At 31.9% G+C, this 18,527-nt stretch overlaps 1 protein-coding gene across 2 annotated transcripts; it reads left to right on the top strand.

The window, feature by feature from the left end:
- Positions 1 to 4,518: 4,518 nt before the first annotated feature.
- Positions 4,519 to 17,934, top strand: LOC138305888 (uncharacterized). 2 transcript variants are annotated; one of them, XR_011205727.1, is made up of 8 exons: positions 4,519 to 4,790; positions 6,433 to 6,481; positions 7,325 to 7,373; positions 11,650 to 11,723; positions 12,337 to 12,390; positions 13,537 to 13,655; positions 14,701 to 15,005; positions 15,694 to 17,934. XR_011205727.1 is itself a non-coding variant. In XM_069246156.1 (7 exons), exons 2-7 carry the CDS (start codon positions 6,460 to 6,462, stop codon positions 14,788 to 14,790), a joined length of 408 nt encoding a protein of 135 aa, XP_069102257.1. In that variant the 5' UTR covers positions 4,519 to 4,790; positions 6,433 to 6,459; the 3' UTR covers positions 14,791 to 17,934. The 2 variants fall into 2 exon arrangements, 1 of the variants encoding a protein (XP_069102257.1); XM_069246156.1 differs by having other exon boundaries at positions 14,701 to 17,934.
- Positions 17,935 to 18,527: the final 593 nt, after the last annotated feature.

Here is an 18,527-nt window from a genome sequence, read left to right as displayed (position 1 = left end):
TGATCAATACGAGTAAGTAGGTACAATATGGACGCTGTACCCATACCCGAGCCAAAGTCACGCAAGTTAAACAAATGAGCTACATAACCACTTAGAAGGTGATAAAATGATTTTTAGGCAAGAGAATTCACCCAATAAGGTAAACACACTGCTGTCAGAGCGATTTGAGCAGTTCTAGACAAAAGTTGCACTACTCTACGAAAAAGGGACAGGGTTCGACATACAAGACGTCTGACCACAATGTGTAATGGCGGACAGCGAGCGAATTTGAACATTTCGCACGCATTTCACCATCATGGGCTTTTCTGGCATATCACAGTAAAACCGACTAATCTTATTTCCATTAGAACTGTTTTTACCGATATATGTACACATTTTAATGGTCTCTTAGACTGAATTGTCCCTTTAAATATAACAGACACCAAGAACGTCTATTAAGGAGCTCCTAGCGTGCAATATCTTATTTGTTGGTCCAAAAAGGTAAGCGATTTCAGTCCACTGGATTTTTGTTCACTACTGGATAGTTTGACCATGTTTTATTTTATTAATAAAAATCAGACATGCGCTGTTTGGCTTCAGAGTGAAATCCTAGTTATCCATGACATGTTTATGACATAAAAACAACAGTATATTCTTTTGAGAAATATATAAGGTTAAAGATGCTCCACCGCTGACAAATGGTATTTTTTTCAAAAACAGGAGCAGACGATTTAGTATTTTTCTTCAATTACAAAGGTTACTTACTTTACACCATTACCACCATTGAAAAGTTTGAGCTTCTGATTTTACTTCAAGTTGAAAATATGAAAAATAATTAATTGCATCCCGAAAAAAATCCGTGTCACTGTATCCTATATTGAAGGAAGTACTGTTTGCGGATGCACCAAAGGCAAAATAAATTATTTTATATTATTTTTTGTGTTAATTAGACATATATATCCATGATCAAATATCAATTATTGTTCAACTGATGAATATAATTTATGCTTTGACGGCGGTGGAGCATCTTTAACATATGTAAGTTTTGCTAAATGAAACACTTGCTTATTAATAAGTTAATAAACTCATGATGAAATACTTCTGACGACTGGTGTTGGAAATATTGGTCATATTTACCTCATGTTGTTTGATGACACAACGTATTGTCTAGTTCAATCAATGACCCTAAAATTAACATTTTGTGAAAAGTACTATATGATATATACGCAAAACAAGTTTTTATTAAGATGTAGGTCAAAGGTCAATATATAGGTCAGTTTGACCGAATTTTGCTATACCAATTTACATGGGATACGTTTCACTCAAGTATGACGACGCTAAAGCGGCTTTTGATACATGATAGAGGTGTGAGAAGGACATTTTTCGTATAAGATTGTTAACTCGCAGTACTCTCAGTACTTTGATATTGGGTAAGAAATAAAAGGGGTAGACGTAAAAAAGTGCTAAAAAGTCGGCATAGCCAGTGATTCATCGACACAATATTTTTATGAGTCAAATGATATATGAAGGTATTTTTGATTCCTAAAAATTTGGGGTACTCTTGGTGTGTCATTGTTATTCAAGGAATTAATTAAAAACTAATGGAATGAAATTGCTCTTTTTTCATGAAAAATTAAGAGCAAAACTGCAAATTGCAAGAAACCCCAAACAAATATGAAGAAGTATTGTATATCGTTTAAAAGATAATACGAAATGCTATGCTATTACACCAAAATAATTTATCTTTGACTTTTGTATGCCTTAATATGATACATTAAAGCTGACAATGCAAGTTAAAAACATGAATTTGAAATTAAAAAAAAAAAAAGATAACGAAATATTTTTTTCGAAAAAAAATTTCTGAGACATCCCCTAGTTATGACAGTGCGGTATCTAAGGAAGTGGCAGCCATTTTTCTTTTGCTCTGCTTAGTAACCTTCACTGGCCAACCCCCTATATAAAGCACGGGACACTTGACACACGTGTGTTATTCTAAACATGTCATTCTACACATGCCCCGGTATTGCAAATAACAATGTCAAATTGAAAATAAACACTGCACTCACCTGACAATATTTCATTGAAGTAATGGATGAATGTGTTGTCAGCAATATCCCAACATATGTCCAATACGAACTAATAAAACACTTCAATATACACTAGATTTTACACGTACATGTACATCGACACGTGTGTGTCCTTGTCGCTCGTTCGGGTCAGGTACTATAGTCACGTGTACATGGTCAGTTGAGTGCATCGAGTACGATGATATACGTGGAGATATGTGGACGGATTATTGTTTGGATTTCTATTCACTTGCGTTGAAATTTTATTTTGAGAATCATCTAAATGACAACTTAGAGAAGTTGACATGTTTTCATATAGTCCCATATAGTTTTACAGGTAAGGGTTTTGTTTATCTATTTGTAGGTGATATATACTGTGGAATGCTAGGTGTATATGTACATGAATGAGCGCACGTGTGTCGATTCACGCGCTTTATATAGGGGTCGGCGAGTCGTCGGAATGTAAAACAAAAATGGCTGTCCTCAACCAGGGAAACGATTCTTGAAATTCGAGTATACTTATTTAAAAAAAAAATCATTTTAATAATTTTAACTTGCATTGTCAGCTTTAAATGCGCACAAGTAGGAAACTGATAAAAGGTGGCGCTGTAGAAGCAAGATTAATCTATTCATGGAATAATTACTGTTCCTACACGAAATATGTGCCGATTGATGCATTTGAAGTAAAAAAAATGAAATCGATCGTGAGCGGCCATGCAACACCTCCTTTCTAAAATTTGATTATCACATTTTGTTGCTAACATTTGATGTTTATTCAACTATACCATATTGGGGAGGCTTAAAGGAGCTGGCATGTCTCGTGCAATATGCATTAAAAGAGGTTTCCATTAATACTGGGTTATGCAATTTACATATATGATTTATCTATATATATTAGTATTTAGAACACGTGAGTAATGTACTTTTTATATACTGTAAACGTATTTATTTTAGCGCAGTCAAAGTTTAGCGCAAAAACTGTAAATTATTACTTATTAGTGCGGATATAAATTAGCACAATATAATGATCTTTTACCGTTAACTTTAACGCTGTACATGAATTTGCGATTCAATGTGAGTGTTACAATGTAAAAGAGCTAAAATAAAACTACCGCTAAGATAAAAAAGTTTACAGTATTCTATTATCTATATAGGAAGTGAAGAAGTGCATAATGTTATAATTATCTATTTTCGTCTAATAAAGAGGTTAAAACTGTCTAGCTACGTTTTGTTCATATGTCACCCAGCTGTTTTATGCATATTCCGAATCTGCATATTACAGAGTTATCTGCACTTGCGGGTAGGTATTGATTGTGACGTCATATGTTTGCGAGCGTAACGTCATACGTTTCGGAGAAAACGACGTGAATTGCGCTTACAAAATAATGACGTAACAATCGATACCTACCCGCAAGGGAGCTAACTCTGTAATATACAAAGACGGAATAGTAGCATACTGTATATTTATGTACATGAAATGTAAATTGTGTAATCCAGCCTATTTTCACATTTATTTTTAAAACCTGTTATTTAGTGATTAAATTGTTTAATTCCCAGTATCGAATACATCTGTGATAGAATAGGTATGATAGTTAACAACTGTAGTTGTTGTGGGAACCATCCTAAATATGCTTAAATTACGGAAATTAGGAAATTTAGTCAATTTTGGCCATTTTTTTTTGCTAAGCTTTACAGCTAAAAACAATAGAACTCGTCCTTTAACAAACTTAATTTATACTTCTGCCAAATATATACCTGAGGTACCTACATTTTCTGAATAAATAATCAAAAATAAAAAATTCAGGGATTTACTTAATATTTCAAATACAACAATTTTATTTCTTAATACTTAATTTAAATAATCGATGGATCTTGGGGGCCAAAAAGGGCCAAACCATATATAGTCCTTTAACATCGTTTATTATAGCATCACCATCTCTGTAATGCAAAATATTAGTGCATATGTATTGATCAGATATATATCATGTATTAACCATTTAATTTAATAATCCCCCTTATTAAATCTTGTCAGTTTTTGGAAATTTTATACTTAATTAATTAATCACATGAGCGGTGACTAATTGTACTATGAAAACTATTTAATGTAAAAGTTAATCAAGAAGACAAGAGGTCAGGAGAGCAAAAGAGAGAAGAAAACATATATATTTGTATATATAAATAACTATATATGGGACAAGGAAGTAATTCCAACCGTGTGGACAAAAAAAAGTGTCAAATTTTCGAGGCGATATGCCCCTTTATCAAGACATACAAAACATATATATACTAATGATTAAATTACTAATTAATTATTAATATATGATTGCTATAAAGATTTCTATAACGTTTCCTACGTTACATTAGTCAGCTACTATCGCATACAATATCCTACGAAATGGTACGATAATAATGACTTTGTATTGCACAGTAGTTATTTTTAGATGATACAGCGTGGTCTGAATGGTAATACATGTACGTGTATTATCGTCAACAGTTGGGATATATAAAAAATAACATTTACAACAAATATTATGTACCTGCATATTTAGTTCTGATGCAGCAAAATACAGTTTTATCTGTATTTTATAAATATTTGCACATTTTACGACAATATATATATGAAGAAAGTCCCACAACAGTTTGCCGGAAACAAGAACGGTTGACAAAACATCAATAATCAGCACCTTTTCGACTGAAAACACTACCTGTTGCCTCACTTCTGATGGCACAAAATACATATGCGTGGTATGTATATTTGTTTTTACACCTCGTGAAGATTTAATTGATCCGCGATTGCTGAAATGTTTAGCATTTATTGTACAAACTCACACATGTGTTCTCAACATTGTATATAACTACGATGCCTATAACCTATTTATAGGGACACTAATACATTGTACTTTACACATGGTACACATAACAAACTTCTTAGGTAGGGTATATGCATTAATAAATCATACAAATAAGTCATTATGATTTCATGAAGGTTGTATGCACTTATCAAGTACTTGCATACGTTAAGTTTTGACGTTATCATTGTTTTTTGAATACTTTTATATTTAGAATATATAAACCTTTAGGAAAATCCCAATCTAAATATAACCTTGATAGAGAGTCGAATGGTTTATAAATAGAAAGTATGAATCACTTCCAATGAGTATTAGAATACTCGAGAAATACTATGTAAATCTAAGCCATTTAACAAGAAAATAACGGAATAAAGAAATCTTTAAAACTGATACAAATATTGATTTATTGATTTAATATTTGATTGAGTAATTATTTACCATTCAGTAAATAGTTTTCGAAATACAATTACTATACTACCCTGCAGAGTCTAACCTACATATAGTATGAGGTTTAATCTATTTGAACATATTTATGATATATCAAAGAAACTATATTTATGATACATATTATTCACAGAATATATGTTTATATAGATTCAAAATAGTAATATTAAATGATACACTGTATATCTATAATATGTACTTATGATATTGATGCCTTAGCTAACTCTAAAATAAATAGAGCGAGGAAAACAAAATTGCATATACCTATCATCCTACATTATCTAATAAAAAATAAAACAATAAATGATAATAAATGAATAAGTTTTGTTATTATTGATTATTTTGTGTGATGTTTATTTGACTATTTTTATGATATATATTATTGACAGAATGTCAAACTCCTTGTGTTTGTGTATATATCAAATGGTATCTACATATGTATACAATGTATATACTTATACGAGCTCTGAAACGTCATAATCTAATACATGTAAAAGTCCATAGTATGGATCAATGATATAAATCTAATCAATAAATAAGTTAATTAATATTTAATTAAGGTTTCTTATTATTGATTTTTTTTTAAATCACATAATATAATTAAGAACTCATTACGGTACTCGTACTTACCTTGACTTTGATAACATATTAACTGATATAAAATAATCCTCCTAATATGTTATCACTGAACATACTAGACACTACAACTAGTAAGCGAAATTGGTTTTGAGAATGTGTAACCACATTTCAACTGCATCGACGCGCATGCGCTTTTGAGATGTTTAATCTTTATGATTTAAATATGGATTTTATCGCGATATTGAAAGAGGAATTTTGCGGTAAATCTTACTCATTCTGCTTGAAGCGGCGATGATTGTTCCTGTTGTATACTCTTTTTTTATCTAGATAAACAGGGGCACCGAGATTATATTTTTTTATTTTGTTTCATATCTTATGAGAATTATACGTGTGTCGTTTGCATTTGAGAATAAAAAATATTAATCTCAATCAAATATCACAGCTACAAAAAAGTATAAACATTATATATTCATATTAAACACACAATTAAATATGATTTCAATTATATTTTGCAGAAAGAAATTCTGTAACTTCATGAAATAATGATGGAGGAGATCGACCCAAGTAAGACTTTCAAAGACATTGTTATTTACATGGTTAAAGTTTGATTGTGTTAATACTTATGTAATCTTAAAGATGCTACATCATGTTTTCTCTATCAAAAACAGGAGTGAAGTCAGTATGTTTTCTAATTACAAAATTACTGACTTTAAACCATTGCCATCATTTTAAGTTTGAGCTTATAAAATAAAAATATTCAAAATAATTAATTGCGTCCCAAAGAAGTCATACATGGAATGAAGTGCTGATCTTGTATTAACCAAAAGCAAAACTACTTACAATTTGTATTTTATGTAATTTTCTGTATTAATTACACATACATTTACATGAGTAAACACCATTTTTGTTCAAATCATGAGTATCGTTAATGGTCTATCGGCGGTAGAGCATCATTAAATGTTAGATCCTCATATACTGATGATCTGTTGTATTTTAATGGCGAAATTGAAAGTGTTCCTTGGAACTCGCATATTTTACGCCTGTCCAATGTATCGGTATACTAGTATATATAATGTCACGATACGTGGCTCGATAAGTTTCTATACTTGAAATAGACATCAGTTCACTTTAAATTTTATATAAGGTGACCCTATAGTTCTATAGATTTTTTTCTCCAATCTTCAATTTCAATTTCAACAAATTTTATTTCATAAAAAATATGAAAAGGGATTGAACAAACACTATCCCTTTTCATATTTTTATGAAATAAAATGTGTCCAATCTGCTGTTTATTGCTTCATATATTACTGTTACATACATATTTTATTTTACGAACTGCTAGTAGTATGACAGTAATTTTAAATAATGATCAATTCTTATCATAATAACAACAATTTGATTTTACAGAATGGGGCTGGTTTTTGACAGTCTACAATTGTTTTCTGGCTATGTATGGGTAATAATGCACTTTATTCACGTTCCTTTTACAATCTATTGATCTCAAACTGGTGTGGATGTTTATCTATCATATCAACGTTACATGTATCATCCTATTATATAGTTTTTACGGTTAAATGTTTCTTTCAACTAATTAATCTGTCCTGCACTCCAACAAATCTGTTACTCGTGCTTTAGCATAAACAAAACTATTATTAAGATTTCTTCTTCTAAAAGGGATACTTACAATAAGCGGTATACGTACATGTATACACATACGTATATGGATACATATTGAAAGGGGAGCGACCATTATTCATAAAATATTCCATATTTGTTCTATTTTGCATCTATTTTATTCATATGTTATATAACGCATTGTGATTCAACCAGCCGCTGTACAGTGAAACACACTATAATGTCCGTTATTCAGGTATCACACTGTTCACTTTGTTTTGTTTATTTTTACGTCCTGTTAACAGCCAGGGTCATATAAGGACGTGACAGGTTTGTTGGTGGAGGAAAGCCGGAGTACCCGGAGAAAAACCACCGACCAGCGGTCAGTACCTGGCAACTGCCCCACATGGGATTCGAACCCGCATCCCAGAGATGGAGGGCTTGTGGTAATATGTCGGGACATCTTAACCACTCGGCCACCGCGGCCCCACACACACTGTTCAAACTGTGACACAGTTACAATATGCACGGCAGCTACGCAATGATCGTTGATATTCGATTGAGCGGGTAATTATATTTTTAGTAACAAGCTAAAGAGTACTTTAGTTCTATCATGCAAATCACGGTAGTATTTGTTTATTCTAAATTCAATATTCAAAAGGCTAAAATAGAAGACATGAAATATTTTAAGAATAATGGTCGCTTCCCTTCCAATACATATCCGTATACGTATACCGCTTGGTTTAAGTATCCATACTCGTGAAAAAAGGAATCAATTTTATTTAATTGCACACAAATTCTGTGTACTAAGTCAATATGTAACGTTACAGTAATCCGTTCCCTGACATTTCCGTCCGGAGTGTGAGTTTTCAATCGGCGGCCGGATTATCGGAGTCCACTGTATCATGATACATTGATGAAATGCAAGTTTTACAGATTATTTTGAGTGCATATTCATGTATATTGGTGTAAATTGCTAATCCCTTCATATATATATAACAATCCTATTTTATTTAGTTTTTACATTTAATCCGTAGGTTTTTCTGTAGTGTATATCTCATTATATTTAATGACATTTTACCATGGTACTCGATGACTACGAGCTTAGCATCCTCGGTAATCCAGGGTTAATTATTACTGCCGTTATATCTTCCCCTGGAATATGTCATATCAAAGCTGGAGGCTATGTGTGCAATAACGGCTGAACAGGTAATTTGGAGTTTTGATGTCCATTAAATGAATCACATAACTGCATAGTGTATGTCTTTGAAGTTAAATTGGGTGTGGTTCCCTGTTTTCCTCAAATGAAGTATCTGTAGGCTTGAGGTTAGCCATCTTTTCCCTTCTGAAACGAATTAAGTTTTACTATTACGTAGTTCAGGGATAGATATAATGACATTGATGCGGGTTTAAAAACTAGCCTTAAGGCCGGTTTGAAAGTTTATTGGGTTCATTAAATGCATGGTATACCTTAGGCTAGTGCATTGATTCATAATAATATTGCATACAAGTACCATCGCTTATCTATGTACTTTTTTATACATTGCACATTTTCTTTATTAATTGCGATGTAATGTTATACCTATATTCCTTATATTCGCAGTTGCTTATTGTTTTCTTCTTTAATTTGCATAAATACTTCGTGTTTATCATTTAAAAACTTTATATTTTGCATGTGTAGACCAGTTTCCAACTATTTTCAGACCGACAAACTTAGTATCTGCCGTATACAGAGGATAAAACGTATACAGAGGATAAAACCTTTAGCCGGATGCGTCACTTTAGCATAGTTGTGAAACGTAAAACACCCGCTTAAGGACAGATTGTATGTAAACGTTACTGAGGTAAGGTAATGTAATCGCCAGCAGTTTAGAGAGATAACTATATTTTGTGGACTTTTCACTAAATGCTGATTGTCGATATCAGGTATTAAAACAAATAAATATGTTGATTAAATAACTTTTGAACGAAAGAGAAAACCCGGATAATTTCTTTTGAACTAGCAGCGTAAACAAAACAGGTGAAAATCTCTCATCATTGTATTTATTGAGTTTTTACAAAACAAATATTAACAAACACGGTGGTTAATAAATGTATACAGAATTAACAACATGCCAACGTCATATTCCTATGATAGTGCTTTATGCCTCAGATATCACGTCGAGAGAAATTAATTCGTGCAACACTATACATCACACACTCTATAAGTTAATATATAATGTAAAGCTGGCAATGAAATTGTTTAAATCATTTTTACAATGTGTAACAGAGCAATGGATAGAAAAAAAACGGTATGTTCTATTTCTATAAAAGCTGTTTCCCAGCTGCATAAATTACAGATATGATGGTAAATATTCATTAGAGTGTCGCAATATCGTTATGCCGTACATATGCCTAAACACGCCAATGCTTATGTAATACTTTACAGTGTATTATATTCATATTAATGTATTGTGTGTATAAACAGATATTAAAACAGCTATATGATGTTAAACGATAAAAAGTTTTTATGTGAAAATGCCGGGTGAAGTATCCAATTATTGTGTTCAAATTCTTTTCATTTAGAAGTTTATTGCAAATTCTTTAGAAATCATTTTATGAACTACATGTATTTAAAACCTGCATTAAGATTTTATTTTGATATTACATTTGATGTCTACAATGATAATGTACATTTTACTGACCTCGTTCCGCTGCCATAGAACAAGATACATAGAGAATACATGGTTAGTATCTTACAATACAAGGTTTATTTTGGTGCGAGACTTAGGAAAGCCGAGATGACGAGGCTTTGCCGAGTCATCTCGGCTTTCCGTGTCGAGCACCAAAATAAAACTTGTATTGTAAGATACTAACCGTGTATTCTGTTTATCCTGCAACCATTATGGCATTCAAAACGAAAGCAAATTGACAGTTCCTTACTTTGTTTCGCTCGAAGCGAGACGCTTCTTTGATGCGGAGGTAAAGATTCATTCACTTAAGCGAATGAGAGTGTACTCCTTTTTACTGCCGTGGGAAATAAAGAAGCGCATTCACAATCAGTAACCGTAATTCTATTCAGTGTGATATATCACTGAAAGGAAATGAAAATACTCAAATAACAATAAATACCCATTAAAGAATTACTTAACAATACATACCTTTGTCATAAGCCAAGAAAAAGACGACACCGCCATACGAGATTTTCGATATCGTAAAAATGACGTCATTTCGGTGAATGTGACGTCACGTTTTAGCGGGACTGACTGACGTTTCATTCACCGGAAGGTTCAAGTTCTGGGTCAAGTTAGAAAAAGTTCCGTCAGATATGGAACAAATTCACGTGATCGTATTGACGGATAAAGCATATCGTATTGACGGATAAAGCACAAGTTTATCTGGCAGTAGTTATCGGTCAGTATGTGGGACAGTTGCAGGATAAATGTATATTTGTAGTAGTATCTCTGCTTGTTTTCTATTTGTGTTGAACGCTTTATGTTATAGCTTGTATATAATATGCTTTGGCGTTTTCCTTCGATATGGTCATTGATACAATGTATCATGCAACCTGCATTGGCATTGTCGTTAGATCGTAATACAATCACTGTACACATGCTATACGTGTACATTGTATAATTAAAACAACTTTACATTGTTTAAGAAATTCTTATTACATTGTAATTATAATGTAATACAATATGTTTCTAATAATTAGTTTAAACGAGTAAAAAGCATCTTCTTTTCCGAACGACTTCTGACGTTTCAGTATATCTGTATGTATGACTTGTTAGAAAATATGATCATTTCCTATATTTTGTCATGTGTTTCTCGGCAATCTAGACCCCTAGTGTGAAATATTGTTTTCGCTGTAGTTCAGCTTCTAGACCCCCAATGTAAAATCTTGTTTACGCTGTTGATCAGCTTTTAGACCCTTATAATTGAATTTTGTTTACGATTTGGATGCATAATTGATTTTATTTTACTAAAGTAACAATACATATTTCAATCATTTCAGAGTTCAATGAAATAGCTATTTTGAATAATTTATATTTAAACACAAATTTCAAAACATTAATTGATTACATTCTAATACACTAGGTACTCTAGTAACATTAAAACTATATATCTCTTCTTTCCAGTATCGTGACATTAGCAGTGTTATTTAACATGTTGTCCATGTGGAGGATCAGAAAAAGATTTCCTCCTCCGAAAGGTCTGTATTAATGTTAACCGTATTACAACTTTGTCCATGCTGTTAATCGCTTAATGCAAACCACCTTAATTTAGCAGTGACATAATGTCGCGTTTGTTTTTTTTTCTTTTTTTCATAACGGTTTTTCACGACGATTTCATTCCGCAATTTCTCATTGTCCGCGAAATTTTCGAAACTGAATTGCACGTGATAATTAGTTGATTCACCATGCATTTCATAGTTAATATCCGCATTATTGCGCAATGGGATTAAAATTGATAAGAAATCGATGTGCCTGATTTTAGACTAAGATCCGCAAAAGGTCGATCTCGATTACAGCTTCGAATGCACATATGGATAGATGTTCGTATAAATATGACATCGTTGAAATGCTAAAGTTTGCGTAGCGTAAAAACGTACTTACAGTAAGTGATTGTGAAATCATCCACGGCAGCTGTGTGTGTTTTGGAGGGGGGTATCTAAAAATGCTATGAATGTAACTCCAGAACTACATTCACTTCCCATTGTGCTCGCTGAGATTAGAAGTATTGGGTGCCTTGTTAAATTCACTACTTATTATTCTGATCAAGTCAATTTTATATCATCTTTTTATTTTTGTTCCCATTTATTCAAGATGAAGAAGCAGATCCGGTCACTAACGAGAAGCAAATAGCGAATAAATTAAAAGGTAAGATATATAAACTTGTATATATACATGGTGTGTATTTCCGGATACAGTATTTCACTCCATCAACTAGTTTCGTCAATTTCTCCCACAGTTCATTGCGGTCCCCACATAAAAATTGTGGATATCGCAATGCACCCTGGGAGCGATTGGAGTTTCGTGACATCATAATCTTTAAGAGTTGAAACAAGACATAAAAACAAGAACTTTTACAGTACTTACATAAATTCTGTGCTAATGTTTATAACGCATCAAACATGTTGTCTATCGATTTGAATGATATTCATAGCTTAATACATCAAATCTTTTAATAGATTACAGAATAAAATTACATTTTGTAACATGTAATCATTTTTGGCCAGTGATGGCACATAAAACTAATCACTATGATAAAAAAAGTTGAAATTTGGATTGCTTCTGTTTCTATTAAAGATGCTCCACCGCCGACAGAGCATAAATGATATTCATCATTTGAACAATAATTGGTGTTTAATCATGTGTAAATATGTCTAATCAATATAGAAAATAATATAAAATAACGTATTTTGTCTTTGGTGCATGCGCAATCTGTACTTCATTCCATATAGGATATAGTGACACAGATTTTTTTCGGGATGCAATTAATTATTTTTCATATTTTTAACTTGAAGTAAAATTAGAAGCTCAAACTTTTCAATGGTGGTAATGGTGTAAAGTAAGTAACTTTTGTAACTAAAGAAAAATACTAAATCGTCTGCTCCTGTTTTTGATAGTGAAAAATATCATTTGTCAGCGGTAGAGCATCTTTAATTATTGCTCAATATTTATTTATTTATATGTAATATGGAGATTGTGTTTCGGTAGTATTATCTGTACAAAATCTACTAATTGCTGTTGTATTTGATGTTAAGATCATAACAAAATAATCGAAATAAACAAAACGTAAACTAGTCTAGCAGTAATTCCACGGACCTTGTTGCGTATAAGAATTAATTTAAAAAGTTGTGCCTTGCACATTATTTAAGTCGTTGCTGACAAAAATTATAATTGATATTATCAAAGTAATATTTTCATAACAAGTATTATTCAAACGAAGAAATTATTTTTTTCAGTTTCACACCATGTCGATGTTCTGTTGTACGAATGCTCAAATTAATTTACGTTTTTCAGTAAGCAACTCCGTCTTGTCTGAAGGTTCTGTTTCATCCAATCCATCTATTTTCCCGGCGATGTCAAACATTTCATCGATTACGAATCTTGACGCCAGTTCCCTTGACAACGATCACACAGTAAGCACTCATTATTTCACAAACTACCTAATAAAATACTTAGTACTCCTTCTTTGTACATCTGTTTCGTACGTTAATTTTGTAAATATTTATACTTATATACACTTCTATATAAAGGGAAACTTCTGAAATACAGACCTTCTAGACATATTTCAAATATAGTTGTTAAATATGATTGGAGACAACACATACTCTCAACGAACATATTTTAGCGCAAATGCGAAAAACTGTATTATCATTTATTAGCGCTGATATAAATTAGCGTAATTCGATGGTTCAATACCAACATATGGAAATACAATTTTCCTAAAAGTTTTGTTGAATAGTAATTTCGACTGAGTTCATTTTGGTAATCATTTCAGTAAGTTGTAATATATGACCCATTTAAGTGATTAGATAGTGTTCTCGATCAGTTAACAAATGACAGTCACGACTATGTATGTGATGTTTACATGAAAAAATATAATTTCATCCAAAAGGGTCAATTTAGGTCCCGTGGGGACCATGGCAAATAAGCATTATTTTTAGTTTACGGATACCCGGGGTAAGGACATCATGATTTGACATATGATTAAGTCAGTTCGGAGTCCCTTGTGTGCTATTGGTGTTAAACAGGAGGGTCAATTTTCCGTTTTGTTCCAATTTTCTGAAACCAAGCGATATTTTATATTGGTCTTCGAAGACAGTGTGAAAAGCGCTAAAATATACCCCTAGAATAAGTACGTTCTCAGTAAACACGCCGTACTAAATATTTGTCTCCGTCAGGGTAATTGTGGGAGTGATGTATGAAAAATTGTAATTACATACACTTATTTTACAAGTGATGTAAATCAAAAAGAAAAAAACCAAGGTATATTGGTAGATAAATTATAAATTCCAATTATATGTTCAAATACAGTAAACCAACGGATTTATGCATTCAATCAAATTATGCGTATTTCACGTTTACTCATGATTAAAGACCTGTCGTGAAAAAAACTCGATATGCCTGATAAAACGAAAAATAAATATCCTTATTTACAGTATACGTTTTCATATGTTACAGGTAGAGCCCGTGATTTTGATAGTATCCGTAGTTGTACCGAATACCTTGGAAGGATTTGGCGATTCCTCCTTAGAATCAGTTACCAGCTAAACGGTTATATTCCGTCTTTGCATATTACAGAGTTAGCTCCCCTGGGGGTAGGTATCCATTGTGACGTCATTATTTTGTAGGCACAATTCATGTCGTTTTCTCCGAAAAGTATGACGTTACGCTCGCAAACACATGACGTCACAATCAATACCTACAGGCAAGGAAAGATAACTCTGTAATATGCAAATACAGAATAACAGGATCATGTAACTTTGGTAAGCGATAATTTGTGATGAACTTAACACCATATACTAATTAGAAAATGAAACATATGTTTATGATGACAGTTTACATCAAAGCTTCTTTTGCGGATGCTTTCCTTGTTTAGCTACGTTTTGGTAAATATGGAAGACACTATTGATAAGAGTTTTAAAGAAATTACTTTTTTTACTGAAATCGCTTACATTTGACAAATCAAAAATAAAAGACCTACTTAGTGATTAGACGAAAATCTGAACATATGTGAAGGTACCATATAATACATTTCTTGTAAACAACTATTCTGAAAAATAGAAAGAAAATAATTTGCCTTTGCTTTTTATGAAGTCAGTGATACTAAGGAAGTTTATATCGTTTTATTCTAGTATTCAATTGCCTATCGAATGCCATGTGAGCTCTTTATCGTACAGCTGGGTAATATATGGTATACTGCCTTCATAAACATAATCGCAATACCTTGTAAATAAATGTTGAATGACTACTTAACTTCCACAAAAGGAAATGTTATTATTATTCAAGTATTGTATTGAAATTATGTCAACTAGTATATTGTAATGATACTTTTATGTAATAATGGCGGCTTTTTTAACCATTTAATATAAAAGAAAGATACAGCTTGTTTTGAGTGTGTAATAGTGTATTAATTACATTGTGCAAGATCATATTGGTGTTGATTTGTTGAAGATGGTGATCATGAAAGGAGGTGTTTAAGTTGCCTGGATAACGAAGATCGTGTACCGATCATGTGAGAATGAGAGAAGACAAAAACCAAGTTGATATTTATTGTTTTTTTTATAGTTATTTGGTTTTGAGGTAGCTTTGAATTAAATTCATGTATTAGTATATATTTAGCCATATCGATGGTTGGACTAGGGTTGTACTTCATATTTGGAGCTGGGCTTCGTGTTGGTAGTAGTACATCACATTAGAAGCTATATCTTAAAAAGTTATAATAAAGATATAAAGAAAGGGAAGCATTCAAAACTTTCATTTTGGTTATGACTTAAAATGAAAATATTGAAGTTCCACATAATTCGTCATGCATGGAGTTGTTCTTCATTTGTCGAATGAAATCATGTTTCACATGTTAGAAGTGTAATTTTCAGAAGTAAATATAAAGAAAAAATTCAAAAATGATATTTGGGTTATGAGGTAACGGTAAAATAGAAACATTTGCATGTTTTGAGTTGATAATCTCTTCATTTTGATGTTTGCAGCTCACGATCGAGCATGTGTTTTTCATGTTTGGAGTAAATGGCATTTCATATTATGAGTTAAAGTCATAAACGTTTGAGAAGAAAGAAAGGTGATATATTTAATATTACATTGGGTTTTGAAAAACTGTGACGGATATATATCGATGTGTATTTGAATGTTTGGAATTACACTTCTTGCTTTGATTACGCTTCATGCTTGGAGTTGCCCTTCACTTGTGGAGTGGTGTTGTCTGTGAACGAGAGATTTTTTAAAAGTGTATTGATGAACGAAAGACATTATGAAATAGCTATCATTAGTTAATTGTGATATAGCAGTGAAATACAAATTTTTGAATGTTTAAAGTTGAATGTACCCATTTGGAGTCGATCTTCATATTTTAGAATGTCAAGCTTTGTGTATATTGAAACGGGTGACAAATTGACTGATTGCATGCCAGTATGTAACCACGCCCCTTTGCTCGCACACTCATGTGCTAAGTCAAGTGCGGTAACTGAGTAGTTTGGTGGACACTAATTCTTATTACCTCTTATTTTTTATTTATTTATTGTTGTTTTTATTTACAACGACAAATATGGTAACGAAAACAATTCATGTGAAGATGTACTTTTTACCTGTTTTTTTTTTTCCACAAGCATTCTGTTTTTGTTGCTAGAAAGAACTGTTACAGTATGTAATAAATACACAAACAAATATTTCTATATTTAACAGGGTCAAGTAAGATTGATTTTTGAAAGTGCAATAGTTTTAAGTACGATTGTATTGAAATTATGATGGTATCTGAATGTTAATGATATATTAATGTTCGTTGATTGTTGAGTATCATGAATATCATGTTAATAATTTGGCAAAGCATATTGTTTTATGCAGAATGTAAGGAGGGCAGTGAATTTAATTAAAAGGAGGGCACTGAATTTAATTAAAAGGAGGGCAACGAATCTAATTAAAAGGAGGGCACCTATCTCAGTTATTCCCGTTTTGTACATTACAGAGTTATCTGCCCCATACAGGTAGGTACACTGTACCATATGATGAAGTCATTTTTAAGTTTGAGCGTCGTTAATTTTCTTTGAACTCGTGACGCCAGAATAGCCACCTTCCTGAAAAGTCACATAACTCTGTAATATGAAAGTTTATACGGAATAACAAAATAGAATTATGTAATTATGATCTAAAAAGAGAGAATATAAATCAATTTGGCGCCAAACTTATCCTTGCATGCCGCCCTTGATTTGATACTATCATCATATTATTTGAATAGAAATGGCAATAAGGATACGTTTTATTACAATGTTGTTAAAATAAAAATTGATGATTATTTTTCGGATTATATTACTAATTTTCTTTTTGTGTTTAATTGTTGTTTTTTGTACAATCAAAGCAGTATTTTGTTATATCAAAACACTCATTCACGAACAAATAAAAGGTTGGACATATTGCTAATTAAAATATATACATGTTCATTTTTTGTCTGGAAACGAAGTGTTTTACCTATATGGTAATATTTTCTGAAAGTGAATTACACAGTATTTTGCAATGTATTCCTTTTCATAAAACAATCAGTTGAATTGTCTACAAGACTCATGTTCATGATTTACTAATAATTAATCAATGTTTCTAATTAATACCAATTACCATGCGTCTACTTTAGTTGCAGTGCAGTTACATTGTTTTCTTGATCTGTTTAGAAATAAAAATAATTTATCTCCACTAATTGGTGTTCTTATTTTTCTGAGGTCATAACCAGATAACTGTTATATTTTGCTGATTAATCAACTATATCTATCTATCTTCCTCAATTTCGTACTGGAAGAACGCCATTGCAACGTTGAATTTTAAAGGTTTTTACGTGTCGCTGGAACTTAGTATTACGGTTAAACTGTCATATTTAAAAATGTTTGTCTTACCTGTAACTTGTATCGATAGTTATCTCTGACATACATTAGACATACTTTATCAAGCTAAGGAGGTATTCTTCTATTTCACAATATATCTTGTATCTAATCTTGTATTAAAATCTATCATAACCGCTCACTGTTAATAAACCCCACACAAGATTAAAAACATTTACTTTGCCATCGCACAAGGAGGAGAACCCTATAAATACTACTATTTGCATAGAGAATTTTTATAAAAATACATTGTAGATACACTACATATGTAATCCAGTAATTTCATTACAAAAAATGCAAAATACTTTTAAAAAATCGAAACTTTTAATGTCTACTGGTGATTGATACCAAGACATTCAAAATATACTGAATACTATTAGTGAGAAAGTGAGAGTGAAAGAGTTGATTCTT

The sequence above is a fragment of the Argopecten irradians genome, chromosome 13 (assembly GCF_041381155.1).
Source record: "Argopecten irradians isolate NY chromosome 13, Ai_NY, whole genome shotgun sequence".
Taxonomy (NCBI): domain Eukaryota; kingdom Metazoa; phylum Mollusca; class Bivalvia; order Pectinida; family Pectinidae; genus Argopecten; species Argopecten irradians.
This window is presented reverse-complemented; position numbering and strand designations above follow the sequence as displayed.

What these genes read in the sequence shown, in the direction of transcription:
- LOC138305888 (XM_069246156.1), top strand. Translation starts at nt 6,460, where the DNA reads ATGATGGAGGAGATCGACCCAA. An exon ending in AATAGCGAATAAATTAAAAG is followed by an intron (nt 12,391 to 13,536) that starts GTAAGATATATA and finishes TACGTTTTTCAG; the next exon opens with TAAGCAACTCCGTCTTGTCT. An exon ending in CCCTTGACAACGATCACACA is followed by an intron (nt 13,656 to 14,700) that starts GTAAGCACTCAT and finishes CATATGTTACAG; the next exon opens with GTAGAGCCCGTGATTTTGAT.